This window comes from Manis pentadactyla, chromosome 2 (assembly GCF_030020395.1).
Source record: "Manis pentadactyla isolate mManPen7 chromosome 2, mManPen7.hap1, whole genome shotgun sequence".
In the NCBI taxonomy this organism is placed as follows: Eukaryota; Metazoa; Chordata; class Mammalia; order Pholidota; family Manidae; genus Manis; species Manis pentadactyla.
The window spans coordinates 97,181,022-97,201,073 of NC_080020.1; the positions used below are offsets into that span (position 1 = coordinate 97,181,022).

Genomic DNA, 20,052 nt, shown 5'->3' on the forward strand with positions numbered 1-20,052 from the left:
GTAAGGAACATGGGGAAGACCACTTAGGTTAGCAGGGCTAACTGAAGGGAGCAATGAGTAAAAGAGGGATTTGCCAGGGTCTTGAGAATTAATTAGAAGAATGTGAAAACGTTTAGAGTGAAGATTTAGAAGAGGAGCACATACTGAACACCAAAGTCAGTGAGGGAGTTGATTTTACCACTCAATGGTGCTTCATAAATTGAGTGACCATCACACTTACCATCCAAACTGAGGCATTTTTGACATTGAAAGGTGTTAACACATACACTGGGCAATGAGCTTAAATTGGGACTGTCCTGAGCAAACTGGGATGGTCATTTTATTCATAAGGAACAGACACTTGCTGGGGAGTGAATTTCTGCTGCCAGGAAAGAGACTGGAAATCCATTACGGAGATCAAAACTTAATAGGAATTGGGGACCTCAAAGGAGATATGGACCAGGAGGAAGTAGGGGTTGAAAAAAACCAACCCAAACACATTGAAGTGTACCCTGTTGGGTTATTTTATACCTCCTGGGAATACTTAGCCAGAAAGAATGTGAGCCAGTGGAAATAATGGTCAGGTGGCAATGCTTCTCTGCAGAGCTGCATGCAGACAGGTACTTAGAGCAATTAAATAGCTTTGCTGGGGCTCCCTGATGAATTCAGGAGTTAGCAATTCCTGTTATTTCATAAACAGTACAATTAAGATTTGAATAAATCTTTCGAAGCTGCTGAAGAACAGAGTCAATGCATATTTGGAACAGGTGGTTTAAGTTTTAAAAATAGGCTTCAAGGCAGTATTTTCCGTATTATAGTTTCTGGCTCCCTCGACCTGGCTTTATTACAAAATTGTTTTCGTAGGGGCAAGGGGAAAAGATTTTTAAAATTTTAAGGAAAAAAACTATCATTTATTAAAGTGGGTGGCTGGAGGCAACACTGCCGGTCCAAGCCTGAGAAGAGAGCTTTAAAATGGCCAAGATGGGAGTGTGTTCAGCACCAGAACCACTCCTGCTTCCATGGCTTTGGCACCCAGCTAACTACATGGCCTGTGGTGAGCTGAACTGACACTGTAAACACAGGCTCAAGCCCATGAATTAAGATTAGCTATAAAAATGTGCACCCCACCAAACCACTAAATTAGCAGCAGTATGTTACTAAAGAGCAGGTTCACAATGCATACACAGCCAAGACAGCCAGTTCTTAATATCTGCTTTGCTTTTTCATACCAGTTTCTTGTATTAACAAAAATGCATTTAATGGAGGCAACTCCTATAAGCCCCAATTTCATAGCAAAGTATGAAATTGCTTTTGAACAAGGCTAACTTGCTTTTGAACGGTGATTTTCTGTCATCTTTAAAAGTATGGATTTCAGAATTCCAGTGACCAGGTATCTTACCAGAGATCAAATGCTGGTAGAGATCTGGATGAGTAAGGAATATGGGGAAGACCACTTAGGTTAGCGGGCCTTCCAGCCCCGGGCAAGTCTGCTATGCATTCAGTGTGACCAAAGAAATGACAGTAAAACATTCTTCGGGTGAAAGGGTTTATACCCAACTTTATTTCCATGGTGGCAGGTCAGTCACTAAAATCCCATTCACTCAGAGCAAGTCTGCATGCAGCAAGCTGGTCTTTGCCTCTGGACCTCTCTGCCTGCACAGCCATCCTCTGGGGCCTCTCTGCCCTCGGCACTGCCATGACTCCAGCCTCTGCTCTGCTCTCCTGCAGCCTTGCAGCCTTGCCACCGTGTCGTGTCACGGAGCTCTTTATATAGAGTCAATAGAACGTATTACCCACACGTATGTAGTGAGCAGGTGAGAATCCTGGCCACGGAAACTTTCATTTTATCCACACCAGGTTTAAGGCCAGGTCTTTCTGCTTGCTATCCAGATATTGTCCCATTCACTCAATGGCACTCCACCAACTATCTCCTTCTCTTGACCTGCCGCCCTCTACGTCTTCCTGGGTCTCCTCCCTTCAGCCTGTTAACCTGCTGATTTTATTCCAAGATTCTCCTTCCATGACAACTTCAATGAGTCACCCAAGCCAGACACCTGGCATGTCTTCAACCCTTTATCCCCTCAGCCTCCAGGATCCAAGCATTCACCATGTGTTGTTATTTCTGCTGCCTAAATATTTAAAAATCTACTTCCCCATTTGCATCCCCACTGCCACTGCTCAGTTTCAGTCTGTGGGCCTCACTTTCAATACGACCAGGTGACACATCGGGGGGGGGCCTCAATCAGGGGTTCTTAGTCCTGCTGTATATTTGAATCATATAAGGAGCTAAAAATACTCATGTTTGTGCCCTAGCTTCAGAGACTGGTTCACATGACATGTGTATGTATGTGTACACGTGCTTCCTGCTCTCCTCCTATAGTCCATCCTCTATCCAATGATCTTCAAATATTTTTGATTGTGCAATACTTTCAGTTAATGAAGTTTCAGATGGAGTGACATCATCATGGCAGTGTGACTCATTCCTCTTTTCTCTCCCCTGTTATTTGCAACCATTCGGACACTTATAACCAAACAAAAGTCCCTCTGCACACTGTAGTAGGGCACTTGGAGTATTCCTATCCACCTGTGCCTCAGAAGGTAGGCGGACAGGGCCTCAAAGCAGGCTGAGGGTCCGAGGGAGTCAGTGAATCTTCCCGACCCCCACTTGCGGCCATGGTATGGGGGAAGGAAACAGAACTGGGGAATGCGAAACAGGGCAAATACTCATGGGAGACAGAGAAATGGTGGCAGTCCAGCCAGCGTAATGGAGAACCAGGCACAGCACTGCAGCAAGGGAGAGACAAATTTGGAGACAGAGGAGGAATTCAGGGAGTCAGTCCTCCCACCCAGGGCAACACTGCAACGTGCTGGGCTTTCACTGGCCACAGCATCAATCTCTCTCACAGAGAAGGTAGAAAACAAAAGTGGTGAGTGACTGCTGGCTGTGTGGGTTACAGCTGGAGGAAACGTTTCTTTCCAGAAGCACCCAGATCTTGGTGGAGGGGAGGAGAGGGAAAGAGGCAGATAGAGGGCATTGAGGGAACACATTTTCTGCTGTCTGCTTTGGGATTTCAGCAGGAGGTCCCCCACTTGAGGGGTCCTCCACTATGCCATGGGGAACCACAAGTTCCCTGTTGCTAAGCCCATACCTCCCGACCAGCTCTGATACCAGTTCTTTTTTTAGGCTCTCAATTCAAGCTGTTAAGAGCCAACTCAGACAGAAACCAAAAACTTGAACTGTAGTGCCACCTTCTGGAAACAAAAGAAAGGTTTCTAACTGCCAGCCTGTTGAACTGTAAGAGTCAAAGTAAACAAAGCCTTCCTTAATTAAGGAAGGTATTTTTTACTTCAAATGTGACGGCAGAGGCACATTTCATCAAACACTATGAAAAATCATGGTATTATGGCACCCCAACTTTAAAGACCCTCACCTCAGAGAAGAGTCCCTAAAACATCTAGCTTTGAAATCCAGTGGGGTTCACAATATGAGGCCCAAAATGCTGTAATGAACTGAGTAAAAGCTCTTTAAGGGCTCACAGGGACTCTTCTGCCCCAGGGCCCAGTGCGAAGGCAGCCGATTGAGAGATGTCCAGACTTTATATGAAAGAAGCACATTTACTCATCTTAAACAATCAGCCTGAGTGGCAGGCATCTAATTTGACACATATCTGAGGGCTGCTGACCGGCAGACACCATCTTCACACTCTTCCTCTGCCTGTTCGAGGCTCCAGGTGCCATTTGCCACCCCAGCCCCACTGAAAGTGACCTGTACGTTCTCTCTCTCCCTTGCTCCAGCCAGTGGGTACCAACTTCATGCTCCCTCTCTGATGTGCTCCAGGATGCTAGTATTTCTGGGAAGAGAGATTTTATATGCATTTGGTGTCCTGGTTTTTATGTCTGGAGCTTCAGTCTTTGTGATCGTCTTCCACAGATGCCTCTCGAACACGTTACTTGGGTGGCCAGGAAGGCTTATGATCCCAAGACCCACAGGACTGTAATAGTCAGAGACAGTTCTTGGCAGACTACTATCCCAGAGAGAGAAGACTGAAACACCCCCATTGTTTCCACGAGAGAGGCCTATTTGCTTGTTCTGGACTGAGGGTCAGACTTCAGGCTAGGTACACATCAGTCCAAAGACATGTTCTTGCAGACTGTATGCACCCCTTCTGCCTTGCTACAGCCTGCCAGTGTATCCCAGAAAGATGCTCATAAACATGTCTAGGGCTCTGGTTTTTGTAACTGCTGTCCAGGGGATACCTATAGATCCCCTAACTTCGGTGGTTAACAGGCCTTATGTTTGAGGTCCCCCTAGACTGTATGTATTTTTATACTTTAAAAGCTTCTGTCTCATGGCCTGGCTTCCAATCAGCCTACATCTAGGTGCTGATATCCTTCCCTTTGGGACACAGATAGGTCTGGGAACACCCTCAACTACTGGGAGCCACAAAAAATAAAATCAGCTGCATGGACAATCACAAAGGTTTGAGAGACAACTAAGAGCTGAGGCAGGGTTGTAGGATAAGATTCATCTTCTGCATAAGGCCATTCATTAAGATTGGGAGAGGTGGTTTTATCTGATGTGTAGAAAGCAACACACAGAGTGAAGCATAAAGAAGAAACAGAAGAATATGTTCCAAACAAAAGGACAAGATAAAACATCAGAAAAAATCCCTTAATGAAATGGAGATAAATAATTTAGCCAGTAAAGATTCCAAAGTAATGGTCATAAAGATGCCTACCAAACTTGAGAGAAGAATAGATGAACACTGAGAATTTCAACGAAGAGATAGAAAATATAAGGAAGTGTCAAATAGAGTTCATAGAACTGAAGAATATAATAACTGAACTGGCAAACACATTAGAGAGATTCCATGTAAGACTAGATGAAGTGGAAGAAAGAAAGGATCAGTGAACTTGAAGACACGGCACTGGAACTCATCTAATCATAACAGTAAAAAGGATAAATAATGCAAAAAAGTGATGAGCAAGTTTAAAGGACTTATTGGACATCAAGTGGACTAACATTGCATTATTGGGGTCTCAGAGAGAATGAGACAGACTTCAGAAAACTTATTTAAAGAAATAATGGCCAACTTCTACAACTTGGAGAAGGAAACAGACATCCAGATTCTGGATGCCCAGAGATTTCCAAAGAAGATAAACCCAAAGAGACGTACAACAGGACACATTATAATTAAAATGTCAGAAGTTGAACTCAGAGAGAATCTTTAAAAGCAGCAAGAGAAAAACAGCTTTCTAGGTACTAGGAACCCCCATAAGACTATTAGAAGGTTTTTCAGCCGAAACTTTGCGGGTCAGAAGGAATTAGCATGATATATTCAAAGTACAGAAAGACAAAAACCTTTCAACCAAGAATACTAAGCAAAGTTATCATTCGAAATTGAAAGAGAAAGAAATAATTTTTCAAACTAGCAAAAGATAAAGGAGTTCACTACTAAGCCATCCTTACAAAAAAACATTAAGGGACTTCTTTAAGCAGAAATAAAGTGGTCTAATTAGTAACAAAAAAGAATGAAACTATAAATCTCACTGATAAAGGAAACTATAAAGGTAGATTAAGCACTTGAAAATCTAATAGCAAGCTTAAATTAAAAATGTAATAATAATAACTACAATGATTAGTTAAGGGATACACAAGATAAAAAGATGTAAATGTACATCAAAAACATAAAACACATAGGAGCAGAGGGAGTAAAAATGCAGAGCTTTAGAGTGTATTCAAGCTTAAGCTGGTATCAATTAAAATATGCTGTAATAAATTCTTTTATACATATAAGCCACATAGTAACCACAAAGCAAAAATCTTTAATAGATACACAAAAAATAGAAGAAAGGAGTCTATACCTAACACTACAGAAAATCACCAAATCACTCAGGAAGACAGCAAGAGAAGGAATAGAACTACAAACAGCCACAAAACAATAAAAGGGCCATAAAACCTATCAATAATTACTTTAAAATATATGTATTAAATTGTATAATCAAAAGACAGTGTGGTTAAATCGATAAAGAACAAGAGCCATCTATATGCTACCTACGAAAGAGTCACTTTAGATGACAAACTGAAAGTGAAGGGATGGAAAAATATATTCCACGAAAATGAAGGTCAAAAGAAAGCTAGAGTAGCTGCACTTCTATCAGACAAAATAGACTTTTAAATAAAGACTGTAATAAGAGACAAAGGAAGACATTCCATAATGATAAAGGGGCCATCCAAAAAGAATGTAACATTGTAAATATCTGTGCACCCATCATAGAAGTAGCTAATTATATAAAGGAGTAACTAATTACATAAAGGAAATATTGACAGACTTAAAAGAAATCGACAGCAATACAATAATATTAGAGGACTTTAATACACCACTTAGAACAACAGATAGATCATCCAAACAGAAAATCAATATGGAAACATTTCACCTAAAGCAACAGAAGACACATTGTTCTCAAAACATGGAACATCCTCCAGAATAGATGATAGAAAACAAGCCTTACATATTTAAGAATACTGAAATCATATCAAGCATCTTTTCCAACCACAATGGTATGAAACCAGAAATCACATGAAAAAAGAAACTGAAAACTTCACAAATATGTGGATATGAAACAACATGCTATTGAACGACTATTGGTCAAAGAAGAAATTCAAGAAGAAATCAAAATATACCTTGAGTGAGATGAAAATAAAAATACAACATACTAAAACTTATGGGATGTAGCAAAAGAAGTTCAAAAAGGGAAGTTCATAGCCAAAATGTCTACCTTAAAAAATAAGAAAAATGTCAATAAACAACCTAGCTGTATACCTAAAGAAATTAGAAGAACAAGTGAAGCCCAAAGTAGAAGAAAATAACAATCATAGCAGAAATAAAGGAAATAGACAATAAAGACAATAGAAACAATTAATGAAATTAAGAGCTTGTTCTTTGAAAAGATAAACAAACCTGACAAACCTTTAGCTAGACAAAGAAAAAGAGATGACTCAAATGAAAAACATGAAAGAAGAGACATTACAAATGATATCAAAGAAATACAAAGGATCATATTAGACTATCAGAACAATTATACACCAACAAATGGGACGACCTATAAGAAACTGAAAAATTCCTAGCAACGCATAACCTACCAAGACTGAATCATGAAGAAATAAAAAATATGAACAGATAATTACTAGTAAGAAGACTGAATCAGTAATCAAAATCAGTGAACAAACAGAAGTTCAATACCAGAGAGGTTAACTGGTAAATTCTACCAAACATTTAAAGAATAACTAATACCAATCCTTCTTAAATGCTTCTAAAAAGTAAAAGAGAAAGGTACAATTCCAAACTCATTTTACCAGGACATTACCCTCATACTAAACCAGGTAAAGATGCCACAAGAAAAGAAAATTACACCCCAATATCCCTGATGAACACAGATGTAAAAATCCTCAACAAAATAGCAACAAACTGAATTCAACACTATTTTTAAAAGATCATATATCATGATCAAGTGGGATTTATTCCAGGAACACAATGGTGTTTCAATGTCCACAAATCAATCAATTGAAATACACCACATTAAGAAAATGAAGATATACCACATCAAGAGATACATGTAGATAATGAGATCTATACCACATTAAGAAAATGATGGATAAAAGTCATATGATCATCTTAATAGATTCAGAAAAAGCATTTAACCAACCAACATCCATTTATGATAAAAACTCTCAACAAAGTGGGTATGCGGGAACATAATAAAGATGGGTATGGGGGATCATACATAATAAAGGCTGTCTATGATAAGGCCACAGCTAATGTCATACTCAACAATGAAATACAAACTTTTCCACTCAGATCAGGAACAAGACAAGGATGGTCACTCTTACCACTTTTATTCAACATAGTATAAGAAGTCTAGCCAGAGCAATTAGGCAAGTAAAAGAAAGAAAAGGCATCCAAACTGGAAAGGAAGAAGTAAAATGATCACTATTTACAGAAGACATTATATATAGAAAACCCTAAATACTCCACCTAAAAACTGTTAGAATAAGTGAATTCAGTAAAGCTGCAGGATATGTAATCAATATGCAAAAATCGATTGCATTTGTATATACCCATAACAATCTTTTGGAAAGAGAAACTAAAGCAATCCCATTGACAAATGTACCAAAAAGAATAAAATATCAAGGAATTAATTTAACTGAGGAGGTAAAAATCTGTATCCTGAAAGCTATAAGACATTGATGAAAGAAAATGAGGAAGATACAAGTAAGTGGAAAGATATCTTGTGGACTGTAATAATATTCTTAAAGTATCCATATTATCCAAAGTAATCTATAGATTCAATATAAGTATTGTCAAAATTCCAATGGTATTCTTTATAGAAATAGGACAAACAATCCTATAATTTTTATGGAACCATGAGGCCCCAAAATAGCTAAAGAAACCTTGAAAAAGATTAGGAAAGCTGAAGGCATCACACTCCCTGATTTCAAGCTACATTACAAAGCTATAGTAATCAAAATTACATGGTATTGGCATAAAAACTGACACAGAGATCAATGGAAGAGAATAGAGAGCCCAGAAATAAACATACCTATATGGTCAATTAATTTATGACAAAGGAGCCAAGAAGATACAACAGAGAAAGGACAGTCTCTTCAATAAATGGCATTGGGAAAACTAGACAGCCACATGCAAAAGAGTAAAAATGGATCACTATGTTACACTGTACACAAAAATTAACTAAAAATGGATCAAAGACTTAAATGTAAAACCTGAAACCATAAAACTCCTAGAAGAAAATGTAGGTGGTAAGTTCTTTGACATCAGTCTTGGATAATTTTTTAGATTTGACACAAAAGCAAAGGCAACAAAAGCAAAAATCATGAGTGGGACCACATCAAACATGCTCCTGCACAGCAAAGGAAACCATCAACAAAATGAAAAGGCAACCTACTGAATGGGAGAATATATTTGCAAATCCACTATCTGACAAGGGGTTAACATTCAAAATATAAAAAACACTCATAGAACTTGACAACAAAGAAACAATCTGATTAAGAAATGGGCAGAATATCCAAACAGAGGACATACAGATGGATAAGAGGTACATGAAAAGATGCTCAACATCACTAATCATCAGGGAAATGCAAATTAAAACTACAATGAGTTATCACCTCATACCAAAGTGGCTAATATCAACAATACAAGAAGTAACAAGTATTGGTGATAATGTGGATAAAAAGGGAACCCTTGTTCACTGTTGGCAGAAATGTAAATTGGAGCAGTCACTATGGAAAACAGTATGGCGTTTCCTCAAAAAATTACAAATAGAGCTACCATATGATTTAGCAATTCCACTTCTGGTTTTCTGAATAAAAAAAAAACAGGAGTGCTAAAAGGTATGCATCTCGTGTTCCTTGAAGTATTATTTATAGTAGCCAAGAAAAAGAAACAACGTAGGTGTCCATCAATGGATGAATGGATAAAGAAGATGTGGTATGAGTATGTATATATACATATGGAATACTGTTTTACCATAAAACATGAAGTCTTGCCATTTGTGACAATGTGGATGGAACTTGATGGCATTATGTTAAGTGAACTAAGTCAGATGAAGACAAACACTGTATGACCTTAATTATATGTGAAATCTACAACCAAAAAACCAAAAACAGACGTCATATATACAGAGAATAGATTTGTAGTTGCCAAAGGCAGGAGGTAGGGAGTGGGCAAAATGGGGAAAGGGATGAAAAGCTATAAAAGTTATAAAATAAATAAGTCACTGAGATGTAACACACAGCATGGTGAGCATCCTTGCATATTTGTAAGTTTCTAAGAGAGTAGCTCTTGAAAGTACTCATCACAAGAAAGAAAAATTGTCACTGTGTGGTGATGGGTGTTCATTAGAATTATTATACTGATCATTTTGCAATATATATAAATGCTAGATAATTACATTGTATACCTGAAACTAGTATAATGATATAGTCAATTCTACAAATATAGTCAACAAAATCTATAGTCAACAAAAATCAATACTGTTGATTGGGTCCCATCCCAGAGATTTGAATTTAATTGGTCTGAATGTGGTTTGGGCACTGAGATTTTTTAAGAACCCTTACACTAGATCCAACCTTCCTAACAGGTTTATTTCCCTCCCCTTGCCTTGGTCTTTCCTGGTTTGAATCTGCTGCGAAAGAAGTGAGGTCCCTTCAAAGTTCTGAGGCCTCTGCCTCTGACTTCTGAGTTCATTCAGCTCTGTAATTCCCAGGCTCAGAGCAGTCTGATGTGGCTCTGCAGTAGTACATCAAACAAGCAAGACAGTAGTACGGTCCACACTACCTTTATTTTTTCATTATTTGGAAAGGGACTTCTTTAAGAAGTCTTGATTATGGAGTCTCTAAACTGGTGCTCTGAAAGTACTAAGACATTGCTGTATGGCTCAGTGGCCACTGTCTCAGTGTCATTTTTAAGGCCCATAGAGTGAGGCATCAAAAATTTCCAGAGGTTTGTGATGAAGCACAGAATGGGTGGCTAAGACTTTCCCAGTTTATTAGTTGGAGAAGATTTCAGAAAGCTGGATAATTTTTGAAAAGAAATTATACATTTGGGTAAGATAGGCATTTCAGAGAATTTATCCTTAATAATGACCCTGTCATTTTCTGGCATCTTCCACTAGATCATCTGGGTCATTGGAAGACTGGTGGTCCTAGAACAGTTTAAATAGGCTCACTAGTTATACAGACCCCATTTCCTCCTGGAATGGAAAATGGAAAACTAATTTCAGTTAAGACCTATTCTGTACCTCAAGGTTGTGCCAAGGAAGTAATGACTCGAGGGGATCTTACTGGCTGGAGAGGCATGATATTGCTGTTGATTCTCTTCAATGGAAAATACACAAGACAATCTGGCTCCAAAAGTTCAGGGTTACCATGACAATATGATTTCATATGTCAGTCAGAAGTTATTGCCTTGCTCTCTCTTACCTGGGCTGAAAGGAAAATTAAGAGTGGTTGACACTAAAAGATTCATAGGAGCAGATTAGAGGATCTCAGAATCCAAGCTGCCAAACTAGGCACCCTGTGGTCTTTTAGCCTCAGCAGAAATCAGAAGCATGGTCACTAAAATCTAATGAGGCAGGCTTTCCTGGTTGTTTTACAATGATGTTCTATTCACCTTGAATAATGTTTCTGATATACAGACCATATGTTAAGTCCCATGAAAAAAAAGATACATATTTTACAATTCCCTGATATGTGTTTAATAAATATATGTCAGATGAAGAATCAGAAGTCATTAAATGGGAAAAGAATAGGAGGCAAATTTCACAGCTTGGAAAGATGAGAAAATGTTAGAATATTCTACAGCTGTCAGAAGTCCCCGTGGAGTTTCTGTGCTGGACAGAGGGGAAGGATGCACGGGATGGATCTGGAACTTAATAATGCATGTACCTGATACCATGACAACTGTGCAAACAGAGAGTAACAGAGAATATGTATCTGTTATTTGCTTCAGGAAGAAATATTAGTGAAAACTAAACACTTGAAACTGGATCATTCCAAATTACTTATAAAAAATAATCACCTCTCCCTGGAAGCAATTTCAGTCCGCCCGTAATCTTTGTTTCTCTGATTACGTTTTTGTGAAACTTCAGAATTTCTGCACTTTCAGAGCTTACAAAAATGGTTCAAATATTTTTTCACTTACAGTTTTAAGGCAATACAAATCCCTTCCCTTCCATAAATTTATTTGTTCTCATTTCCAGCTAAGTTACTTCTATTTTAGGCAAACTTATGCCTTTACCTATTTATCCCAATTTTTCTCATTTAATGTTTAATAGTTTTACAGTTAAAACTTAAGTTATAATACACATATGTACCTACATATGTTTCTTTAGAGAGATTATTGGCCCTTTACAACTTTGGCATTTGTAAAAAATAAAAATCCAAACCACTTCTCTGTATCATTATAGGTTATACGCATCTTTACTAAATGTTGAAAACATGCATGGGAAGAATAATAGGAGCTATAGGATAATGTTCAGCTCGGGGGACAATTTACCATCTTCTCTAAACACTTGCCACCATCTAAGCTAGTGTTCTAAAATTTTCGTGTTGCATAAAATAAAGGTGTTTGTTAAAAATGCAGTTTCTTGTGCTATCACTTCCAGAAAGTCTAATGCAGCAGGCCTCAATTGGGGTTGATGAATGTGCACTTGGAAAAGAACCCCAGCTGGTTTAGCTGCAGATGATGAGAGGACCACCCTAAGTCAGAAGTACTGAATAAGCATAGCTGGAAGGTGAGTACAGGACCCCGAAGCTCAAGTGAGAAGTCAGGGCTAGAACATGGTTTGGCTACCATTAGTCTGTGGGTGGGGCTCAAACCTTGGAAGTGGATGCGAATATCTAAGGAAGGATACAGAGAGAAAGGTGGTGGGCCAGGGGTGCAAAGCCAAACTCCAAGAGGCAGAAAGAGGAGGGAAACAGAAGGTATGGCTGGAGAAGGAGGAGCACGGAGAACACCCTGGTACGTACAGAAGTCCCAGTGGCAGAGTTTCCCAAGGAGGGCATGTTCAAAAGGGACAGTGAAACAAAACAACCAGGAAAGGGGTGGCCAGAAAAATGCTCATTGTCTGGATAGTCTGTTTGTCTGGTCTGTCTCAGGCACTATAATGTTTGTTCCTGGAAGGTAGGGCTGTCATTGTATTCCCAGAACTGGATATATTATGAACACTTAGTAAAAGCTGGCAAGGGGAGCTGCCACACAAGAATTTTGAAGAGCATGGCTATAACTCAGTTCCATCAAGTACTCTCATTAGGATGGGCAAATGTTATATGCATACAATGATCCACAATGCAGAAATTAATTGTAACCAGATCGATAAATCAGGTCTTTTGAGCCACCTGCCAAGATGTGATGATGACATTAAAAAAAAAAAAAAAACCTGTGCCCAACCTCTTCTGGTATGTGATGCTATTCTGTATAGTGGAGTTTTCTCAGTAATTAAAAAAAAAAAAAGACCTTTAAAACCTTTAAATTTAGATTGTATGGGTGCTTTTTCCATACAAATGATCTGATCATTTGTAGACATGTGTAGTCATGAGAAGAACAAACCACATTAAAGGAGGTAACTGACTAAGAATGCACAAGTGCTGGTTGCTATGACAACTGCTTGGTTTTATTGAATAGAGAGCAAAAAAATCAATTAGAAACCTTTGGAAGAATTTGCACAGGAACATGAAACATTTCTGCCTCACAATTTCAGGAATGTCCCTGCATCTGTGTACTGCATGAAGAGGGTATGTGTCGTGCCAGTCAGTGGAGTTCTGAGGAAAGTCGCTCTCTAGATGCAGTCCCATCATTTCAGTGTCCCTTTCCATAATCTGATCGTCTTGACACCCAAGTCATGTATTAGAATGGAATAAAATTTAGCCAGTTATCAGGCTCTTTGTGCTCATGACATTAAATAGTTCTTGGCTCCAATCTATTTTTCTTTGAGCCAAGCAGATTTACATATACAGAGAATTTACACCTGTGTTGTAGTTTCTTCCCGTCACATGGCACATGCCTAACTAGTCAAGAAAATACAGAGAGGGGAGACACCATTTCAGAAGCCATCTGTCAACCCTTTCCCAGGTCTTCTTTCTTTTTTCTCCTGGGGATCCATCATTCTCCATTCCTAACTCCCTGGAATGCAAACAGGACTAATAAAAGATTGCCAAGGTTTTCAGACATCTTTTTTTAAAAAACATTGTTAAATTGATAGAAAGGGGAGAGGCTCTATGAATGAGATTATAAAGGCTCAAGAGCAGCCACAGAGAGACCACACATCAGCTGTGTGACTTTCTCATAGGCAGCTCTGAGGACACTTGGAGGAAGGGTCTCATGGCCACTGGGTAATAGCCTTTAGTCTAATGACCTTATTAATTCCATGAGGAAATGTTCAAGCTCTCAGATGGGATGGTGCTTTGTTCATTTTTGAGATTAACAAATGATAGAGGGACTCTTTGAGAGGGTCTCTGTTTCTTCAATCTGTGATGCTCAGTATTAGCAGATTAATCCCAAAACATCTTCCCCCGCTTCATAGCAACGTTTTTCAAATTGTACATTAAAGTCCACTATTGAATCTTGAGATCAATTTAGTGGCTGGAGACCATTTTTAAAAGAAAAAAGAAGAAAGAGAATAGGATAGAAAAATATCAAAATGTATCTCATCTAATAAGGGTAAATGTGTTTTGTGAAACTGGTTTCATTCTCTCTCTCTACATATGTAAGCACTGGATTGCTAGACTGAATGCATTTCTTACTGTAGGGTCCTGGCTAAAAAAGGTTGGAAAGCCAGACTCTTCCCTATTTAGAATACCTCAGTGTTTTCTGTTGTCTACAAAGAGAAAGAAGAAAAAAATAATTAAGAAACAAATAATTCCAGCTCCTTTGCTCCTGATCTGGAATTGTCCTCCAAATCCACTCTCCACTTCTATGATATTACAGTACTTCCAACTTTTCTACTCACTGTCCTCTAGATGTCCTCACTCCACTATGCCCTTTATTCATAATGTTTTCTCTCCTCTTTGTGGTTTTCATATTCTACTTTCCTTTAGGGAACATTCAAGCTTTATCTTGCGTGGGTAAAACTGCAGTATTTCCAGAATCTCTCACCTGGTTTTAGTGCATTTGTATATCAATAGGTGTTTCAAGGGGTGGAGAAAGTGGTCCATCTACCTATCAGTAGGTAATTAGAAGGGTGTGCAAGGGTTTATCTGGACTGGAGAGGTTGGGTGGAGCTCTCTCTTCTGCTGCAGCCAGGACAAGAGAGAGATGGGCATGACTGCTTGTAAGAAATAAAAGGATTCCTTAACATTATTTCTCCCTTTGAATGATTTCAGTTTCAGAGGTATTTTGCCCTGGGATTTTCCCCCTGGAGTTACATCTTCACTTAACCAATATGATTTCCTTCTCTCACTACTCACCTCTTCCTCGCTGTTCTGCTCATTTCCACACGATCTCTCTAGGTATCCCCTTCGCAGTGCTCCTTATCTGCCCTCTACCCCAATGTACTCCCATACCTCCTCCTGGAATCTGTTCCCTGCCTTCTCCCTGTGGCTCTCCTCTGGGCATCTGCCTTCTAACTCATTATTCTGTTTTTATTGTCTTGATATTTCTGCTTGCTTATGTATATCTCTAGTCTTCCCACTTGATTGAGAGCAACTTGAGCCCAGGGGCTGTGAATCACACTTTTGTATCCCTTGTAATATTTGGCACAGAGCAGAGTATATGACGGTCACTCAGTAAAAAATGCCTTAAATTAATAAAACAATCATATTCTCTCCTTTGCACCAAAATTTTATCCTACATACTGCAGCACCTTTTCTCCTTAGATATGTTTTATGTTTGCAATGGCTTTGCCATTTCTAAAACTTTCTCATACCTATCTCTTATCTCAGTTGGCCTTATCTACAAGAACTTGGTAAAGCAGGCATGTCTTATGATAGTCATTATTGAGAGATGAGGAGATTGAGTCACAGAGAGGTTTGTGGGAGCAACATGGCTTGCTGGCAGTGCCCCTAGGACCAGAATCTGTAATGACCTATTCTTTGCCACTCTATTCTTTCAATGGAAACTTGAGAACAACAATCACAATACAATAAAGTGCTCACTCAATGCAAAATATTGTGAGTGAAGGAAAAAAAAACAGAACAAAGAAATGGCAGGCAAGATTTATCCTGTGTTTTTCATGGAATAAGAATTTGAATACCTTGTTCTATACTAAAATTCTGGCTATTTTGCTTCTATAATTGCACTTGGATTTTAATCATATCACCCAAAGTGGGAGGAAATCTATTTACTACTTATGGAGGAGGTGTTGGTTTCAACTGCCAGGTTGACAATCTTTTCATTAAACCCACCTTAGCCATTAGCTGGGACTCTGACATTGTTACAAATCATTACTATCTTTCTGTTAACTTGTTAATTTGTTTCTTACCAAGCTGTTCTCCTAAATGTTGGCCTCTCTCAGTTGAGATGACCCGCTCGTCTTCCATGTCACATTTGTTCCCAACCAGGATAACCTGGGCATTATCCCAAGAGTATGTTTTGATTTGAGTTGACCTAAAAGAAAAAGAATAGGCAAGAAATGATCAGAGTAGAGCAAAAGAATGTAAAATGAATGAGTAAAAATGTATCCCAGATAATGATAATAGCAAAAAATGAAACTCAAATGCTTGACATTTAGAATTAATTAGTTCAGTGCAATCTCACTCCTCTGAGATTCCTCAGGGACTGCAGAGTCAAAAATCAAGGAAACAATGGTGTTGTATTACGAAATCTTTTATATTTGGTGAGATTAATGTTATTACTGCTTCTTCCTTTCCCCCTTCTATTCCCACCTTCTGTAGTAGTACCTCTATAGCTGGAGTGGCCAAATATCCCAGTTTGTCCAAGACATTGCCAGTTTCAGCAGGGAAGTCCCATGACCTGAGAAAGCCCCTCAGTTCCAGGAAACCTAAGATAGTTGGCCACTCAGAACATCGTTTCACACCAAACAGCATTTCCCTTGTTACTGTAACAACTTAAAGAGCTAAGGCAACTGGGGCCTAGGAAATCTGGGAATAATGATAATTTTAAAAGGTGAATCATAAGAACTAATATACTCATGCTTTACATCTTTCAGAGAAAAATTCCAGGCTGATCAATATCAGAATTACAATATAACGGGCTGGCAGTTAAAGTTACTATAAACAGGATATCTAGGATTCTGAATAAGCTTCCAGTAAGTATAATGACACACATAGCCAACCTTTGATGTTGAAACCTAGAAAAATAATTATAATGGTTAATATTTGCAGGTATTGTCCCAAATACTTTATATGTTACATTAGTTTAATCTAGAATCCAGGGGGATATTATCATCCCCATTTTATAGTTGAGGAAAATGAGGAATAGGGATGTTTAATAATTTGCCCAAGGTCACTCAGCTGGTAAACAGGCAGATCTGGAAATCAAACCCAGGTGGTATAGCTCTCAAGCCTGTGTTCTTTTAAACATGTACCCATGCTACTCTATAAGTTTGAGAAGTGAAGTCCTAGTGCATTTGTTACCATTTCAGAGAGGAAGCTGAAAGGCAGCCATGTTCTTTAATCCTCCCTTTATATTGGCCATGTTCTTATTTGGGAATAACAAGCTAAGATAGCTAGGAAAAGACATCACTCAGTGGGTGGTTAGGAGAGATAACAAAGTGTCGAAAATCTAAACAAATGATGAGAGTTGAAAGGAAGGCAGTTGTAAAGTGTCAAAAAAAAGCAACTTGGGAATGTTCTTACTAGCAATTGTCAAGTCCTCCAGGATTATTAAATAGAAAAGAGTGATGAGCTGTTCTCAACTTGAAGAGAGAATAAAAGCAGAGTTTCAGATGGCAGTAGGAGAGCTTTCAATGAGATGTGATCACTATTTCTTCTGAGAAGAAAGGAGAGGGCTAAGAGGCAGACAGGACTTTATTTCAGAGTATTCCCTTGAACCAAGTACAAGTTTTTCAAACGAGACTGAAATATCTGCTGAAATGTATTCTTAGTTCCAGGTAAACATCTTCTGGATAATATATAGTCCTCTAGCAACAGTAAGATTCAGCATGTTTCTATAAACTGAGAAAGTAAAGGCAGACATTAAAAACTCCGTACTTTTCTCTTACCTCATCTTATGTGTGGGGTGTATGAAAAATGATAAATCAGTACTGACCTAAGTGTTAAAAAATATATATATATATATATATATATATATATATATATATATATATATATATATATATAAATGGATATATCTTCAATCTCAAGTGACAATATAGTTTTACAAAAAACTTCTAAAGGTTCTTTTAAAAAAATCTAATTGTTATTTCCTTAGGTAATTTAAAAAAATATTCCTCTGCTCTTGTTGGTTTTATAAGCCCAACCTTGGCCTATCCCTGGGAAGACCCTAGGTAGGGAGCCTCTCTGTTAATGGACAAAGTTCTCATCCTGTCACAAATCTAGAAACTGAATACCCACAGTGAGACAGGAGGCATAGTACAGTGTCATTCGTGTAAGGAAGGGGCTGGGACTAGGGTGTAATGACACTGCTTCCTGAGTTTACTGAGGCCAAATGCTTGCTTGAGGAAACCGAGCACTCCTCAGACCTGGGCAAACTCATCCCACTGCACCCCTGACTGTAGGACCTTAACCCTGGCTGTGCCTTTCTGAGGGTAAAGAAGAAACACTTCAGCAAATTGATTTGTACTTTTTATCCAAGTTAATGGAATGCTTGCTTCTGCCATAAAAACAGGTTTCAGTACCTCTGTTCTGCTGACATAAGAATCCATGAGGTTTTAGGCTACTGTGATAGATGATATGATTATGAATAAACAACCTTCCCTGTTCCCTAACAATTTGTAAAAATATATAAAGAGGATATATATATATATACACACATATATATAGCCACAGCTATATCAGAACCATTCACCTTCCATTTGTTCCTATGTAGGAAATATTTCAAGTAACCTCCTCAGTGTCCTAAATTGCCAAGGAAATCATGTTAAAATGGGTATTTTCTATAGTTACCAGGGAATTATAAAGAACCATTAGCTTGAAAGCTTGAAGAGCTAATAGAGACCATTTCTCTTTTCAACCAGATAAGAATTAAGCTCTGGGCTGAGGTGAACAAAAGATGGATTTGTGATCAAAGTTCGTTAATCTTATGTTTGGAATCAAGGGTGCAATGCTCAGTGTTTGGCTTTGGTTTGACTACTTTGGGCTTTTTAATAATGTCCACCATCAGCAGAGTAGCTTTAGGCAAAGTCCAATCACCAGCTAGAGGGGATCAGAACTGCTGATTCATGATTTAACATATTATCATAGAATCTAAAATGCCATGCATAAGATAAAAATACTTTACAAATGGCCAAGAACAAAAAGAAGCCGCCAATGAAACTGATACAATGTTTCAACAATACTCCTGCAAGACACACTTATCAGTCACACCAGCTTCTTGTTGCTTTGAAATTTCTTTCATGTATTCTGAGGGATTTGTCAGTTTTTCCTGTCTTCAGTTGTTTGGCTTAGTACATGATAGATAACTATTCCATGACTATCTCAATAAAAGTCAACACACCGATCTGCTTGTGGGTATTGCCCTTCTTAAGTCCTATAGAGCAATAGTGATGCCGGGGTTCTTGTTTGCGGAGTCGAAGAATGAACTTAGCAAACACCCAAGGTAGGACAGCCAGGGCAGAGGCTTTTATTGAGAGATACAGTGAGAGGACAGAGCTCCTGGCTCACGGTAGGAGGGGACAAGAGAGCCCAGGGTGGCACATTGTCTAGGGGATTTATAGGCAGTTGAGGATTTTTGGGAATTGAGGGCTTAGGGTGTGGACTTGTACCACCTCTCTGCCCTCAAGGTGGTCTGGGTTGTTCTCTGTTTGCTAGGGCTGTTTACAGTGAAGTCACGGGTTATGCTGAGATACTGTTGGGGAACACTCAAACACTCCAGGCCAAGTTGCTCCTGGCCTTTTAACCTTTAACTGATCTCACTGAAGATGTCTATATTCCTAGTCTAGTATCTTTACCCTAGAGAATTAGTGTGACCTTGACTTTGCATCATGCTTAACACAGAGTTTCAATAGGGACTTTACATTGTTACATTGCTTTGACTGTAAATATCTTGCTTTGCTTTTTCTGGAGGCCCTCACCCTACTCTGTCTAAGCCCATGGTACCTGTCTCAATAGTTTGTTGCTTTGCAATATAATATGAAATGATGTTCGTTGTGGGGTAAATGGAAGTTTTCACCCAGAATGTCCAGAATTTCCCACCTGTCCATTTACATACCAATGGGTGTTTACCACAGTAGAGCCTCTGGTGGATCTGCTCAAGGGGTGGAGAGAAAACAGCCATTCTCCTCCCTCTCTTCCTGGTACCTAAGTGGTCTGGTGCCAATCAGTCACCACAGCCCCACCCATGGAGTTCCTGCTAGAAAGGGTGGTAGGGGAGAGAGCTGTGAGCTGGAGGATGGAGCCGGACTTGGCTAGTGAACTCG

The 20,052-nt window shown here is 38.9% G+C and overlaps 1 protein-coding gene across 2 annotated transcripts in view; it reads right to left on the reverse strand.

The window, feature by feature from the left end:
- The window catches only part of RAB3C (RAB3C, member RAS oncogene family), a 281,831-nt gene that overhangs the window by 34,072 nt on the left and 227,707 nt on the right, over nt 1-20,052 (reverse strand). For both annotated transcript variants that reach the window (XM_036901602.2, XM_036901592.2), the window contains exon 4: nt 15,976-16,100. In XM_036901602.2, the coding sequence (XP_036757497.2) occupies nt 15,976-16,100 (125 nt within the window). The remainder of the gene's footprint in view (nt 1-15,975; nt 16,101-20,052) is intronic.